The 16,187-nt window shown below is 49.2% G+C and overlaps 1 protein-coding gene across 1 annotated transcript in view; it reads right to left on the bottom strand.

Moving 5' to 3' along the window:
• The window catches only part of CERS1 (ceramide synthase 1), a 51,776-nt gene that overhangs the window by 22,052 nt on the left and 13,537 nt on the right, over positions 1–16,187 (bottom strand). Inside the window, exons 2-3 of the mRNA XM_085640051.1 lie at positions 10,960–11,119; positions 2,646–2,826 (exon numbers count right to left, since the gene is read on the bottom strand). Coding sequence (XP_085496177.1) covers positions 2,646–2,826; positions 10,960–11,119 — 341 coding nt within the window. The remainder of the gene's footprint in view (positions 1–2,645; positions 2,827–10,959; positions 11,120–16,187) is intronic.

The following is a 16,187-nucleotide window of genomic DNA, read 5'->3' as shown; positions in this document are numbered from 1 at the left end:
GAGCGGCCCCAGATGGCAGCGGGTCGCTCCCCCTTTGCCCCCCCCCCAGTAACGGTTAGGGCCACGAAGGCCCTAGGGGGCATTTCAATTGTTTTATAGCCCAGAGAGGGCTACAGAGGCACGCCGGTGCCTGAGTTCGTTCCACAGCTGCCCAGCACTTAGTGGGCAGCTGCCACGTTTAGGTCGTGCCCCTCTGAGTTTTGGACTGGGCCTCCTGCGCAGTCTTGCCCCTGACTTTGCTGGACATAGGGCGTCTTAGCCTGGACAAGGCCAGTTGGCCTGGGGACTGCCACAGGTGGTGGCATATGAGTTCTGGCGCAATTGTTCCTTGCTCTACACCTCTGAATGTGTTCATGCATCATGTGTAACGTTCTATTACCCCTACAGGTATGGTGATACTTAGGTGGTTGTTTGCTTTCTCCTAGTACAGGTAGTGCTAGTGAGGTCCTGATTCCCTGCGCAATATTTCTCCTAAGGTGGTTAGGGTTGCGTAGGTGGTGCTTTCCGATACCAGTAGTTACCGGTTGTGGCTACATGTTATTTTATGCTACTGTGATATTATTCCTATGTTCTAAATGCTAATTTCTACAAAGTGCTGATTCCGGACAGTGGTCCATGTGGCCCTGTCCCCTGTATATATAATCCCTTGTAAATTCTCCCCGTGCCTGTGGGCACCTTGTAAGGTGTGTGTCTTTATTTAATGTGTGGTGTATAATACAGAGGCTATTTTTATACAATACCTTGTGTGGAGTTTCCTTTGTGGGGGGCCTGGGGTGTTGTTGCTGGGTGCGTGCGCAAATGCTTCACATGTCCTCCGAGATAGGCCTGGCTGCCCGCGCCGCGTTACCTAGAGGGCGAGCAGGGGTCGACCTTTCATAGGAGTGGTGGTCTCTGACTGGCTGTGGCGCAAGCCCTGGCCGGCCGGGGGTCCCATTTCCTACACCCCCCTTGTAGCGTGCCCCCCCTTGTAGCGTGCCCCCCCTTGTAGCGTGCCCCCCCTTGTAGCGTGCCCTTCCCCCCCTTTGCCCTTCCCCCCCTTTGCCCTTCCCCCCCTTTGCCCTTCCCCCCCTTTGCCCTTCCCCCCTTTGCCCTTCCCCCCTTTGCCCTTCCCCCCTTTGCCCTTCCCCCCTTTGCCCTTCCCCCCTTTGCCCTTCCCCCCTTTGCCCTTCCCCCCCTTTGCCCTTCCCCCCTTTGCCCTTCCCCCCTTTGCCCTTCCCCCCTTTGCCCTTCCCCCCTTTGCCCTTCCCCCCTTTGCCCTTCCCCCCTTTGCCCTTCCCCCATTGCCCTTCCCCCCCTTTGCCCTCCCCCCCTTTGCCCTTCCACCCTTTGCCCTTCCCCCCCTTTGCCCTTCCCCCCTTTGCCCTTCCCCCCCCTTTGCCCTTCCCCCCCTTTGCCCTTCCCCCCTTTGCCCTTCCCCCCCTTTGCCCTTTGCCCCCTTTGCCCTTTGCCCCCTTTGCCCTTCCCCCCCCTTTGCCTTCCCCCCCCTTTGCCCTTCCCCCCCTTTGCCCTTCGCCCCCTTTGCCCTTTGCCCCCTTTGCCCTTCCCCCCCCTTTGCCTTCCCCCCCCTTTGCCCTTCCCCCCCTTTGCCCTTCCCCCCCTTTGCCCTTCCCCCCCCTTTGCCCTTCCCCCCCTTTGCCCTTCCCCCTCTTTGTCCTTCCCCCCCTTTGCCCTTCCCCCCCCTTTGCCCTTCCCCCCTTTGCCCTTCCCCTCCTTTGCCCTTCCCCCCCTTTGCCTTTCCATCCCCTTTGCCCTTCCCCCCCTTTGCCCTTCCCCCCTTGCCCTTCCCCCCCCTTGCCCTTCCCCCCCTTGCCCTTCCCCCCTTGCCCTTCCCCCCTTGCCCTTCCCCCCTTGCCCTTCCCCCCCTTGCCCTTCCCCCCCTTTGCCCTTCCCCCCCTTTGCCCTTCCCCCCCCTTTGCCCTTCCCCCCCCTTTGCCCTTCCCCCCCTTTGCCTTTCCCCCCCTTTGCCCTTCCCCCCCTTTGCCCTTCCCCCCCTTTGCCTTTCCACATCCTTTGCCCTTCCCCCCTTTGCCTTTCCCCCCTTTGCCTTTCCCCCCCTTTGCCTTTCCACATCCTTTGCCCTTCCCCCCTTTGCCTTTCCATCCCCTATGCCCTTCCCCCCCTTTGCCCTTCCCCCCCCTTTGCCCTTCCATCCCCTTTGCCATTCCATCCCCTTTGCCCTTCCCCCCCTTTGCCCTCCCCCCCTTTGCTCTCCCCCCCTTTGCTCTCCCCCCCTTTGCCCTTCCCCCCCCTTTGCCCTCCCCCCCTTTGCCCTCCCCCCCCCTTTGCCCTTCCCCCCCCCCTTTGTAGCGTGCCCTTCCCCCTAATAGGAATGGTATTGACTATATAGCAGAACAGCTATTGCAATGACCAACTCAGTGGCACTCATTTTGTAGACAAGTGAACAGGCTGAACGCCTGTGTACGCCTCCCCGGGACTAAAACCTGGGATCATCTTCATCAATCTACACCAAAAATTCCGAAATTCAATACAGCCACTGCTCAATTAATCCATTCTGGAATCAGTGTATTATGACTCCATGGAGCAACTCTGTTTTTTGGGATTTTTCTTGAATTACTGGTAGCCAAGCCATTAAAAAGGGTACTGGAAAGGAAGGGAGTGTCACGCGTGACCAGAGAGATACTCACCGAAAGGCATACGAAACGCAGATGAGGACCACCGCCACAACATGGTGGACCAGCATTACCACTGAATCCTTCCGCCAGGCATCCATGTACAGTGTGGCATAAGTGGAATGCGCGTAGAAGCTGGCCTGCAGGAGGTAGACCACGGTGATGTCCCAAGGCACCTCCATGCCGCTCACCCAACCTGCAACCAATGGAGAAATCAGGATGGTGAGGAAGAGGCGTGTGGGCCACTCCTGGCCTTTTTTTCGATCCGCCACAAATAGGCATCCACTACAGAGAAAACCCAATAGCAAAAAGCCAAGGTAATGAAAAGTTCATGTAAGTCATTGCAACTAATTTTATTGTTGATGCCTGTAGGTTATTTTGGTTGTTACAAAGGTTAGAGCTGTGTTAGGTTTAGGGATGGTGAAAAATGTTAAGATTATAGTTAGATTTATGGCTTTCGAAAGAGTTAAATTTAGGTTTCATAAGAGATGTAGGGTTACGGTTATGTAACTACGAAAACTGGAAAAGCATGATTAGAAAAAGTGTTGGTGTTAGGGTACATGAAAGGCAGAGGGTCAGGGGTAAAGTTAGGGGCCAAGAAGAGAGTTTGAAAAGGTGTAAGGGTAAGGTTTAATGGATGCAAAACTTCCTTATTAGTTTCCAGGTAACGTAAGTAAAAAACATAACTTTCAGAAATTCGTTGTAGGGCCTTCTCTGCCATATTAATTGTGTCATGAGACTCTTTGTTTTGATGACGATTTATGCATTTTTAAACAAGCATTGGCATAGCCAATAGGTCTCGCCTTTGGGACATTATAAGTGTTTAGCCACGCAACAGTTGTTGTTGCACCAAGGATATTGTGCTGCATAATTAAATACTTATAAGGTCCCAAAGGCGAGACCTATTAGCTATGCCAATGCTTGTTTTATTGTTCTACTTAAGTAAGGAATTAAACATTTCTTGATGTTTTTTTCATTATATTTACAAAATGAGATAAAATGCACGAAAGTCTGTTTGGGCTGACTGTCACAAGGACATTGGTTCCAAGCTATCTCTACCATATTTGCTCAGAAGAAAAGAAAGCAAATTTAGAAGGAACTAGATCTAAATAACAATGCCCTTTCCAAGTGGCCAGAGATATGTGATAAATATGTTTGAGTATCAAACGTGGTCTGTATGATAACATATTGCCTTATCCTGGGTTTGTTTAGTTCTTTGCCTTTCCTGTCAATGTGTCTACTATTGATAAATGTGTGCTTTATCCAAAGTTCATAATATCTACAAATTTAACAAGGTTTGAAATAAAGACACTGCCTGCTCAGAACCCCCAGGGACTGTTTAATATAAAACAGCCACAGAATTTGCACCCCCTTTGTGCAGTTTAACCAGTCCCTGACAACGCAGGCTGTGGCACATGGGTTAGACAAAATGGAGAACCATAACATCTAAGGAACAAGCTTAACGGAGTCCGCTGTAAACAAAAGTCCCAATTCATTGTGACATAGAAAATACGGGCTGCTTGGTGATAAAGATAGGAGTTGATGACGAAAGTAATTATTTCTTCACTGTAGAGGCAAAGCGTTAACATAACCTCATATTAAAGCTGCGTATGTAGCAACTGGGACGTACAGTGCTTGGTATATATCTAAAACTGGAGTGATAGGGTTACATCCTACATAATGAATAAAGTTCCAACATGGATTGGGCAAATATTTGGCGTCTTAAAGCGAGGTAAGACTGTGAAGAATTAGTGAAGTTGAAGACCAGGGAAAATGGCGCAGCTTCATAAGCTTATTTTCCTTGATGTAAAATCTGTGCATATTGAGGCTCTTGGGGACACAATTCATAATTTGGGACTTGGAATAAATAGTGTCCAGATTAAGCCTAGTCGTAAAATTTAAGACATTAGGCTGGAATAGGTCTAGAGTTAATCATGGGTAACATCTGGCAATAGTGGGGAGCGGGGAGTAGAAGGGGTGAGGCGGTGGGCCCTTGCCGCCCACACTTTGGCTAGGCACGATGGAAGGTTCTGCTTGCTCAGGGAGAGGTTGGGCTCCTATATCTTATTGTCGAGGGAGGGGGGGCGCATCGACGGAGGGGTAGGGGGCGGGGGCACACTGACACTGGGTGGGGGAGGGGGGGGGGGGGGGGGTAGGGGACCGGGTGGGCAGGTTGATCCGTCTCCTGGAGAGTCGGGTTGCTGCTACGGGTGTGGTGCTTCCTGGATGGGTGGGGGGGGGGGGTGAGATGTTTGTTGACTTGCTGATTTGGAAAACAATAAAAAATGTTTAAAAAAATGGGTAACATCTGGCAATGGTCCACTAAATGTGAATTCAAGGTGTTACTATATAAGATAAATAGGAGAGGAGCCAGGATGCGCCGGATGCGACCCTGTCATACTCCACACTCGAGCGTAAATGAGACGGAGCACTCGCCATTTGAACCAAACCTAATGCGGGCAGACATGGGCCTCAATAGTTGAACGTTTATGTTAGAGCCATGTTAGTACAACATATTTAAAAATTGTACTTTTCGTTATAAAATTAGCAAGTGTTATACCCATAATTCAATTACCAGCCTGCGAAAGTGAAAGCTGCAAGTTCAAAATAGTATCTATCAATATCGGCAGTCCATACGCCTCAGGGCGCAGGGGTGAGGTCCCCGTTGCGTTCTGGGAGGTTGATGTGTTGGTGGGGAGTGAATGTGACTGGGCCATGGGCAGACGCCCTCTGTGATCCCTGCTGATAATGGGGACCACCCGTCATTCACTTTTTCATGGTGGATATTTTAGTTTAGCACTACACGTAGACACAATGGATTTGTTTTCTAAATTCTGCTATAATACATTTGGGGGTTTCAGTGTCTGTAAGATGTACACTCGGTTTACTGAATTGCGCGAGTTGATTGCTAGATATTTTTAGACTGAACATTTGTGCTTCTGTAGTGTACCTTGAAGTTTGCATTCTGGCGTTCTTTAACTCACCCCTGTCTCAGCGCCTTATGCTGAGGAAGGTAAGAATGGAGTCCACGCCACGTGCTCACTCAGTTGTTGGCCTCTCTGTTCACTAACAGCACAGGTGCCAGAGTGGGCTTAACGGACACCCCTACTACACCAAAGAGAACTCTGAGGATATGTACCGCACCGACCGACAGATGGCAGTGTTACACATGTTTTAGTCCAAGCGGCACACGTCGCCACCCTTCCCTGCAATAGAAAACAAGCACGCGAAAAGTAAAATGGAGAGAGGCGGTCTAGACACAGACAGGGCGAGTGGGTGCGCGGCTGCAAAAGGGAAAGCAGCTGCAGCGTCCACACGCTTAATGACCCTTGAAAGACAGATGGCGGCTGCGCGTGTGCACGTTTGCGTGAACGCAAGCGCTAGGCCAGCCAAAGCGTGGGGTAGCACTTTGAAAACCCACCTACTAAATGTCTCGCAGAGCAGCGCATACGCTGGCTCAGCGAGACCTAAAAAAGGAGCATACTCAACACCCCCTCTGACAGCAGCCATGTTCCCTCTGCCACTCTGGACTGCAGGCTCGCAGCATCTTCCCACTCACCCGTAGTGGGTCTCAAGGTCCTGCATGGGGGGGCAGAGGAGGTGGGGGTGGGGTCCGCAGATCCAGGAGGTTCAATGAGTTTCACTGAAGAGCCAGGTCTTGAGATCCTTTAGGAAGCCCTCTGTCGGAGGTGTAGAGGGAGGGTGTTCCAAGCCTTGGCTGCGAGGACGGTGAAGGAGCGAGACTGGAGCCCAGCAGCCTCGTCCTCCTGAACCGGAGATCCCAGGGTAGGACTCGCTGGAGGTCCATAACATTGGACGAGTGGTTCTTGCAGATAATTCAGGCGGACTATTCTCTGCCTTTCCTTTCTTTTCCTCCTCCAATTCTGCCAAATCAGGAACGGCTGACGGAGGATCATTTAAAATTGCTCCAAGAGGAAGTTACAGCTGTCTTGGCCAAAGGAGCTATAGAGAGGGTCCTGGTTTCAGAAGTAGGCTGTGATTGTTATTCCTGCTACTTTCTGAAGAACAAAGGGTTGTGACAGATTTTATATCTTCAGACCGTCACTCTTTCTCAAGAAGGAGAAATCCAAGATGCTCACTCTGGCTCAGGTCTTGTCTGCCCTAGACCTAGAAGACTGGATGGTAGCGTTGGACCTGCGGGATGCGTATTTTCACATCCCCATCCTGCCGGGCCACAGGTGTTACCTGCGGTTCGAGGGAGGCCACGAGCACTGTCAGTTTACTGTGTTCCTGTTCGGCCTTACCAGTGCCCCTTGGTGTTGACTAAGGTGCTGGCGGTGGTCGCAGCTCATCTGTGCAGGTTAGGGGTTGCAGTCTTCCCCTACCTTGATGACTGTCTGGTGACAGCATCATCACCCCAGCCAGTCGTTGCCCACCTTTAGACTACGGCGGACCTCCTGCATTCACTGGGGTTCTCTATAAACATGCCAAAGTCACACCTGACTCCTCAGACACTCCCTTTCATCTGAGCTGTTCTGGACACAGTGCAGTTTCGGGCCTATCCTCCGGAATGGCAAGTACAGGATATACAGGCTATGATATCGATGTTTCAGCCTTTATCCTGGGTTTCGGTGAGAATGACTCTGATGCTGATGGGCCTCATGGCCTCCTGCATCCTGCTAGTGACCCATGCACGGTGGCGTATGCAGGCTCCACAGTGTGACCTGAAGTTCCAGTGGGCACAGCATTGAGGAAATCTCACTGACATGGTCCAGATCTCGGAAGAAACTGTGAGAGATCTGCACTGGTGGTTGATGAACCGCGATTGGGTCAACGGCAGACCCCTCTCCCTTCCCCAACCAGAACACACAATTGTGACAGATGCGTCACTTCTGAGGTGGGGCGGCCATCTGGGAGAGGTGGAGATCAGGGGACACTGGCATCCGGCGGAGTCGGGGCTCCACATAAATCTGTTGGAGCTCTGAGCGATTTGATTGGCATTAAAAGCATTTCTTACCTCTGTCAAGGGGAAGCTAGTGCAGGTGTTCACAGACAACACCACCGCCTTGTGGTACTACAACAAACAGGGCTGGCTAGGGTCGTGGATCCTTTGTCGAGAGGCCCTGGGTCTCTGGACATGGCTGCAACAGCAGGGCATAACACTGGTGGTTCAACACCTGGCAGGTTCTCAGAACGCCAGGGTGGACAAACTAAGCCGTCAATGCCTAGCGGATCAGGAATGGCATCTCCAGTCAGAGATGGTGCAATGTCTCTTTTATCAGTGGAGAGAAACTTGGTTAAATTTGTTCGCCTCCGAAGAGAACGTGCAGTGTGAGCATTACTGCTTGCGGGAGTTTCCAAGGAGGCTATCGCTCAGCGATGCTTTTTGTCGCGAGTGGAGCTCAGGCCTGCTGTACATTTTACCGCACATATAGCTCCTGTCCAGGGTTCTGAAGAAGATCCGGAGCGACTGGGCCCAAGTCATCCTTGTGGCTCCGGACTAGGCGAGGAGAGTCTGGTATCCAGAGCTCCGGAAAATGAGCATCGATCCTCCGATCAGGCTGCCCCTTCGGGAGGCTCTTCTGTTGAAGCAGCAGAAGAGGGTCCTCCACCCAAACCTGTCAACTCTGCACCTCTATGCATGGAGATTGAGCGGTGGCAGATGATAGCTTTTGACCTTCCTCCCGAGGTTTGTAACGTTATTTTGGTGGCCAGCCGGCTGTTCACTAAGAGGGTATATGCCTGCCGTTGACAGATATTTGTATTATACTGTATAGAAAGGCCTATCGACCCTCTTTCTGCTTTTCTTTCCACTGTTCTTTTATTCATTCTGACCCTTGCCCAGCAGGGCTCTGCCTTGGGAGATCTCAAGGGTTACCTTTCTGCTTTTTTGCGGCTGCCACACCAGCCCTCTCTCTTTAAGTTTGCTATTGTCCATAGATTTCTAAAAGGGTTGGCTCACTTGTTCCCACCCACATCCTTTTTTATGCAACAGTGGGTACTTAATTTAGTCCTGACCATCAAAACAGCCTTCTTAGTGGCGATTACATCAGCCCGGAGGGTGAGTGAGTTGCAGGCGTTATCTTGCTCGCAGCCCTATCTAATGTATTTTCCAGACAAAGTGGTGCTTTGCACCCGGGCTTCCTTTTTACCCAAGGTGTAACCCCATTCCATCTGGGTCAGTCTATCACGCAGCTCACCTTCATGGCTCCCCCGCATTCCTCTAAGGAGTAGGAGCATCTCCACGCCAGGTGGACGATCAACTCTTTGTGGGATACGTGGGAGCAAAGAAGGGAAGGGCAGTGTGGAAAAGGACCATCTCTCGCTGGGTCGTTCTCTGCATCAAGATTTGTTATGCCTTGGCAAAGAAACAGCCCTCTGAGAGATTAAGAGCCCATTTCACCATGGGAAAGGCTGTGACTATGGCCTTGGCTCGGGTTGGCCCAATCCTAGACATCAGTCAGGCAGCAGCGTGGGCATCTTCGCACACGTTTGCAAAACACTACTGCCTGGACGGTCAGGTCTGCAGAGATGGGCATTTTGCCCACTCGGTCCTGCAGGACTTTCTAGTTTAAATTATTGGTCCGCAGCCCACTGCCGGAGTTTTATGGCTTTGGTATCCAATTCAAAGGTAAGCAATCTGCAGCTAGACGTCTCCATCAGATGAACAAGTTACTTACCTTCGGTAACGCATTATCTGGTAGAGACTCTATCTAGCTGCAGATTCTTTACAGCCCCACCCATGCCTCCCCGCTTTGCGGAATGATACTGTAGGGCTAGTTATTTACTTTGTCGCTATGCGCTTCTGGAGTGAAAAAAAAGTACTGACATCCGCGTGCCTGGGTGGCGCCTATATAGGTACCGCAGCGTCATAACCGATGCTACCAACGATGTCACGCTCAGCCAAATGGAGCCACCCGAAGATGCGCGCAAGGGGTATTGCTCTGCAAGAAATTTGCAGATCCAGCCTGATGCCTGGGAAATTCAAAGGTAAGGAATATGCATCTAGAAACGGTCTCTACCAGATAATGCGTTACCAAAGGTAAGTAACTTGCTCTTTAGAAAAGCTCTTTTTTGCTACGTTTTAAAAGAACCCTTTTACACTACTTTTCTTTTTAGATTTCAACTAAACAGTACATGTGCTGTGCTGCGAGATGTATTGTTTACAATATGGTGGGCTTAAAACTCGCCTGCAGCATGCCATTGGTTGTGTTTATTTTCACTCTCATTTGCAATCTTTCCATTGCTTAGCCCGCATAGGCTTCTCTTCCTTTCTTATGTTAGCTCCTCCCTGGAGCATGAACCAAGTATGTGTACTTCCTCGTCCTGCTTCTTCTTTTTATTTTATAAGCGTTTCAGTATTATTCATGGATATGCAACGCTCTTCGGTACTTTTAACACAGGCATACAGCTTCTTGTTTATGTTGCTCTCACCCTATATGCCGTCTCTATTGATCCTTTAGTTACTTACACCCACAGCTGTACTACTCTGTCACTCTACGCCACTACATGGCACTATATGCCACTCTACACTATGCCACACCACGCCACTCTACACTATGCCACACCACTCTACACTATGCCACACCACACCGTTCTATGCCACTCACCTCTCTACTGTAGTTGACATAACTCTACACCACTCCACACCACTCTACTCCATTCTACTCTATCCCACTCAACTCTACACCACTCTACTCTACGCCACTCCACCCTGTACCACACCACACCACGCCACTCTACACTATGCCACTTCACACCACTGTACGCCACTCTATCCTACTCTATGCAACTCTAAGCCACTCTACTCCACTCTAGTATACATCACTCTACTCTCCGCCACTCTACTCCATTCTACTCTACACCACTCTACTCTATGCTGCTTCATTATACTCTACTCCACTCTTTGCAAGACTCTACTATACGTCACTCCACGCTATTGTATGCCACTTTATGCCACTCTACACCATGCCACTAATTTTTAGCCATACTAAACAGCAGCCATGCTGCTGTATAACATGGCTAACAGACATTGGCTAAGCCAATGGCTGTAACATAAGCAAGACCTGTTGGCTTTGCCAATGCTTGATTTTATTTACCAATCCATCTCAAATAAGTAACTAAAAAAATTAATCCTACTGTAGGCTCACACAGGCATGTTGAGCATGCGTGCTCACCTACACTATGACATGGTGGGCCAGGGTCATTGCATCTTTTGTTTTGTTTATCTTCTTGGCCATGCTACACAGCAGTGTGGTTCCCAGTCCTATGGTTTTTCAAGTGCAAAATGTAAGCAAAAAAATCTGAATTTTGCATGCCTGTGAGAGTGATGGGTGTCAACACTAAGCACCATCTAATGCTGTCATACCATGAAAGGTAGAAGGTGGGTCCCAGAAGAAGTTGTATTCTTTGAAGAACAGGAGATGGACAGAGTAGCCCCAAGCCGTTGTGTAGAAGAGGAGTTTCCAGGCGCTCTCTGGAACTTTAGCAGCATCTTTTGGTTGTAGGTTGCACCACTGTGCAAATGGCTGGAAGACACAGAACAGTACAGCATAAAACACAGCGCGCCTCGCTTCAGTTGCATAGACAATATTTCTAATTGTGCTCAGTCAGAGCTGACAGACAACATAAATTACTGGAAAATATACTAGACCTTGCCCAGACCACCATGACGCTACCAAGCTGATGGCCCAAACGTTTGTTTCCGGGGTGAATCACTGCAAGGTATGCAATAATACCCATAATAAGAGGAGACACCGCGTCTAGCAATAAATGACCCCAGGGTACCAACTCAGACCAAATATTGTGTTTTAAGTCTTCAACCTGGCCTGAGGTCTGCCTTGACTACAATGAGATTCCTTTCCAAACACGAGGCAGAGCTTGTTTTGTTACTTAACCGCAGCAAGACGGATGTGTGCATCCTGGCTGCGACCTTGAAGAAGCCGCCCTCTGGTCCAGGCATTGCTGATGTCACTCCCAGCAGCCTTAATATGGGACATAAAGACAGGAAAACAGGCTAGGAGGAGGAATGGCACTCCTTTAAAAGAGGATCCTGAGGTTACCGCAGATATGTGGCGTATTCTGCGGAGGTGATGGACTGTAAAATGGCCTCTGGGTAAACCTGTCCTCTGATTATTCACAGAACCCCTCAAGCTCCCGCCTCACTTCCGGAAACATTTGCCGAAGGAGTTAGCCTTGTATTGGCTAGCTATCCCCAGGTGAGTATCCTGGGTGACAGTAACCTCTGATTTGACTCCCAGATAGGCTCCTCGTCAACCCAGCAAGGTGACTACAAAACAGGCCTTGTTTTTGGTCCACCTGGCTTGACACGGTTGAGCTCCTCCACTCCTGTGGGATGGATGGATGGATGGATGGATTTGATTTTTAATCTACCATCCCACCTCGAATCACACCTTTTCCCTCCTCATGTTGGACTATCCACCAAAAAGTCTCCCTAAACTTTTCAGAGGGTTGGGTAGATTTGCCCCTAAAGGTGTACCCGGAAACCGCTTTTTGTTATTTTATTTTTCATTTATCTGCAGCTTTGAAGACGCCGACAACTAGTAGCAAAGCGCCTCTTAGGGGATCTTCCCAACCCAGCCTCTCAGCCTCTTTTAAACCTTGGCCTGGCAGAGCTGCTGTTTAGCAATAAAGGTCTTCATCACTGGGCCAATATCAAGTGTGACACAACCAACTAGTGTTTAGTTTAGATGACAGCTCACTGCATTCTGGTATTTTGTGTCTTGGTAATAATACTGTGAGCATGGGCATGAAAAAGAGCTATCGATTAAAGAGCCAGGACTCGCTGAAGGTGTCAACCATGGCATGAGGTCCCTAGGCAGCTTTGGGTCATCAGTGCTAAGGAGTTTGGTCCTAAATGCTGCTTGTAAGCTGTTGACTTGTATCGGTGACTACACGGGAAGTGTTCTGGTGCAGCGGGTCATGAACATAGTGGTGCTCTTATCTTGACTTACATCATAGTGCAGAACTGCGTAGACGAGGGGCAACGCAAGCTGGTTGAGAGTCTGTGGGTTACGAGAGTGCCCTTTGTGGAAGAGTTTTGGGGTCATGCATAAAGACATGCGGAAAGCACGGCTCGTGTCACTACGATTATGTAGCTGCTCTTAAGCTTGAAGTAAAACAAAGTATACAAGAGATAGCTTCATGTACTTTACCACCGTTCTAGGTGGGAAGAGGTTATGGTGCTTGCTTGGGTTTGAGCTAGTCAGGAGGAACCCACAGGAATGCAGTAGGGTCCAGATTTAATAACAAGCATTGGCATAGCCAATAGGTCTCGCCTTTCGGACCTTTTAAGTGTTTAGCCATGCAACAGTTGCATAACTAAACACTTTTAAGGTCCCAAAAGCGAGACCTATTGGCTATGCCAATGCTTGTTTTAACTGCTGCAATCTATTGAAGCCTCACGGAGAACCTCAAAGCGGCCGTGTGGCAGCGAAAGTGATCGCCATCAAAGCGGCCGCGAAAGTGAAAGTAATCGCGGTAAAACGTGACGCAGGCGCCCGCACACATGCACTGTAGCTCTAGGCTGGCCTGGTAGCACTTTTTGGAGCCCTCACAAAATGTCTCGCCAGACCAGCGCATGCGCTGGGTCAGGCGAGACCTAAAAAATGATGCAGTGCAGCGCAGCAAGTAAGGTTGCTGTGTTGCGTAAAGGGGAGAGAGCAGAACAGAGCCACAGCTATAGATGTAGCGCTGTTCTGCTCTCAAACTGCGCTGGAGCACTTAATGCTGCCATGCGCCAGAGTGCGAGGGTGTCTGCATTGTGGTGAGCCCAGTTTTTGCACAGGAAGAGAACTCCTTCCTGTACAAGGAGGAGAAATGAAAACATTTACGCCTGTCTCAACGAGGCGCAGGATTTGGGCGCAGATCGCCGTCTACAATTCTTTGTAGATAGGAATTTGCATCAAAACCCATAGGTGGTTGCATGGGAATGCCTTTGCCCACCAAAGGAAAGCCCCCTTGGTAAAAAGTAACGCGAGGCCAGGAATTTCACAGCTTTATATTACTTTTGGTTACAATTTGCGTTGGTTTGTAAATACCAACACAACATTTTCTTTGGGGTTTGCTTTGAAAAGGTAACACAAATGTGAATCTGGGGCTCAATGACACACAATTATGTGAGAGGTGAGAACTGCGCACACCTCTGTCTAGTCGTGTGCTGCCCAATCATGTGAGAACCCTGGGCCCACTGCTGCCTGGAACTGCTAACAAGCTGCCATTGCCTAAAGCTCCTTGTTTGTGCATTGACGTTTGAACCCCTGTGTACCTCTTGTTGCCTGTTTTCCTGCCTTGTTTCAGCCAGAGCCTGTGTCCTGTTCAGCTTTCTAACAGCCCTGCGTTGCTTTTCCTTTACTCTCTTGTCTGCTTTCTTTCTATAGTAAAATGCAGCCCCTGGACTGGTCCATTTCTAATTGTCCTGGTTTGTTCCTTCGGTTCCTGCAATTAATTTCCTTTGTTTGTCATAGCTCTTGTATTTTCTCCCCAGTGTCCTACTTTTTGCCCCTGGTTTATGTTCCCTTTCTCAGTGTTTCTCTTGCAGTCTCTAGTTCCCTTGAAGTTCCAGTCTCTTGCTTGTTAGAGTTCCTAGATTTCTTGTGCTTGGCTAGCCCGGTTCTTCTCCAGTTTTCCTTGCAAGCCCTACTCCTGACTATTTCCACCAGCTCTTAGGTTCCCTTTTTAGTGCTTACCCTGTGTTCTTATCTAGGGCTCTTGTGTCTGGTATGGATGCTAATTTGTCCTCACCTGTGTATAATGTATTCCTCTGTTCAGTGGTTCTCCCCTGATTTCCAGGAGGCCATTCCTGCCCTCTCTTGTGCTAGGGCCTTTAACTGTGTCAGTGTGAATTCCATTTTCTTAGGAATCGCCATTGTCTCCTGCTGGACCCATAAGTGCTTGTCCCGTGTATGTCAGTACAATCTTTGTTTGTGCCCTAGGGTCCGGATACAGAATCGCTTCTGCTGCCTCGTTTCTACAGGGGGTCTATCTGTAAGAGTAATCTGCACAGAGACATTGACATTCCCTGTTGCAGTGGGACGCTCCGAGTCTTACCAGTGTAAAACCCTAGCGGTGACCCAGTGTGTCTGTCCATTATAGGCTCTGTTCCCTGTTTCTTCGCATTAAGCTTGCTTGGCCTTATCTACCCTATTCCTGTGCTTTACTCTGTTTCTGTCTGTTCTTCCCTGGTGTATGCCTTTGCCTGCTCCTCTGCATCGGTACACTACTTCCATAGGCAGATATTCTTTGACCTTGAGGGGTGCTCGACTCTGAGCCTCCCCTGACAGTGACAAAATGAAAGTTCTGTACTTAGTGCTTCACGCTTGCAATGCTGTGTGCCTGTCAGCGCAAGAAAATGGGCAAGGGTCTTTGTGCCTGGTCAAAATGATATGTTACTGTTGGGGCACTCCCTTTCACACAGAAACAAAGCATTTCTGAAACTTGTTTGTTGCACTCTGGCACCTCGCGAGGCGATTTTTGGTACTGCCCTAAAACAATTGGCTCAGTTTAGCAACACAATGTTGCCAGTGTTTTTTAGGTCTCGCCTAACCCAGCGCATGCGCTACCCTGGCGAGACTTATTGAGAGGGCTCCAAAAAGTGCTACCAGGCCAGCCTAGAGCTACAGTGCATGTGTGCGGGCGCGCGCTGCTCTTTACCAAGATTACTTTCACTTTAGCGGCTGCATGGCCGCTTTGATGTTTGAGCGTGATCGCGATCACTTTCGCCGCTTGGCATAGCCAATAGGTCTTGCTTTTGGGACCCTATAAGTATTTAGTTATGCACTTATAAGGTCCCAAAGGCGAGACCTATTGGCTATGCCAATGCTTGTTTTGAGGGGTGGGGGGGGAGGCTTGTTATGTCAGTGCTCTAGGCTATGCTTGGGTAACACTGCTGCTTTAAGGAGCTGTGCGGGACGGATTTCGCGAAGGCTGCTGTTTCGGTCCAGTTTGTAACATGAGCATCTAGTCTGATGGGAAGTCCCAGCAAAAGGAAAAACATTCCCTGCTATTTCTGTCCAAGCTGAGCTAAGTAAGCGTGTCACGCTGAGTTTGCACATGTGTGATAGCGCAGTTCAAGGCCAAATGTAAACTTGTTACTGTCACCCAACTCACGTGGGGGCCTGCATGGCTATGGTTCAAGAGTTTCATCCAACTTCCCCACAAGCTGTGCCAGCTGCATATACCAAATATAAAAAAAATAAGAAGACAAACTAATAAAAACACAGTCATCTAAAAATGGCAGAGGTGTTGACTATAGGTTTTACATTTTAAAATAAATTAGCCATCCTATAGAATTTTAATAGAACTGTAATGTACTTCCTGGGAGGAAAGTGTACTTATAACTGGTAAAGAAACACTTTTTGTTTGAATGCACATTACTGTAAAAATTATGACTCTAATTTGTGCAAAGAAAAGGTCCTACTGGCTTTGAATTTCTGTAACCTGCAGACATACTTTAAACACACAAGGATGACAATAAAATAAAAGATGTAAAGAATGAAAAGAAAAACGTGTAGGTGAAGTAAGGTACTGGCCTAACAGCCTTGCCATGGAAGTGCTCTTTGTAGGAAGCTGGCTTTC

This window comes from Triturus cristatus, chromosome 12 (assembly GCF_964204655.1).
Source record: "Triturus cristatus chromosome 12, aTriCri1.1, whole genome shotgun sequence".
In the NCBI taxonomy this organism is placed as follows: domain Eukaryota; kingdom Metazoa; phylum Chordata; class Amphibia; order Caudata; family Salamandridae; genus Triturus; species Triturus cristatus.
The sequence above is the reverse complement of the archived record's forward strand: the minus strand, read 5'-3'. Positions and strand labels throughout refer to the sequence as shown.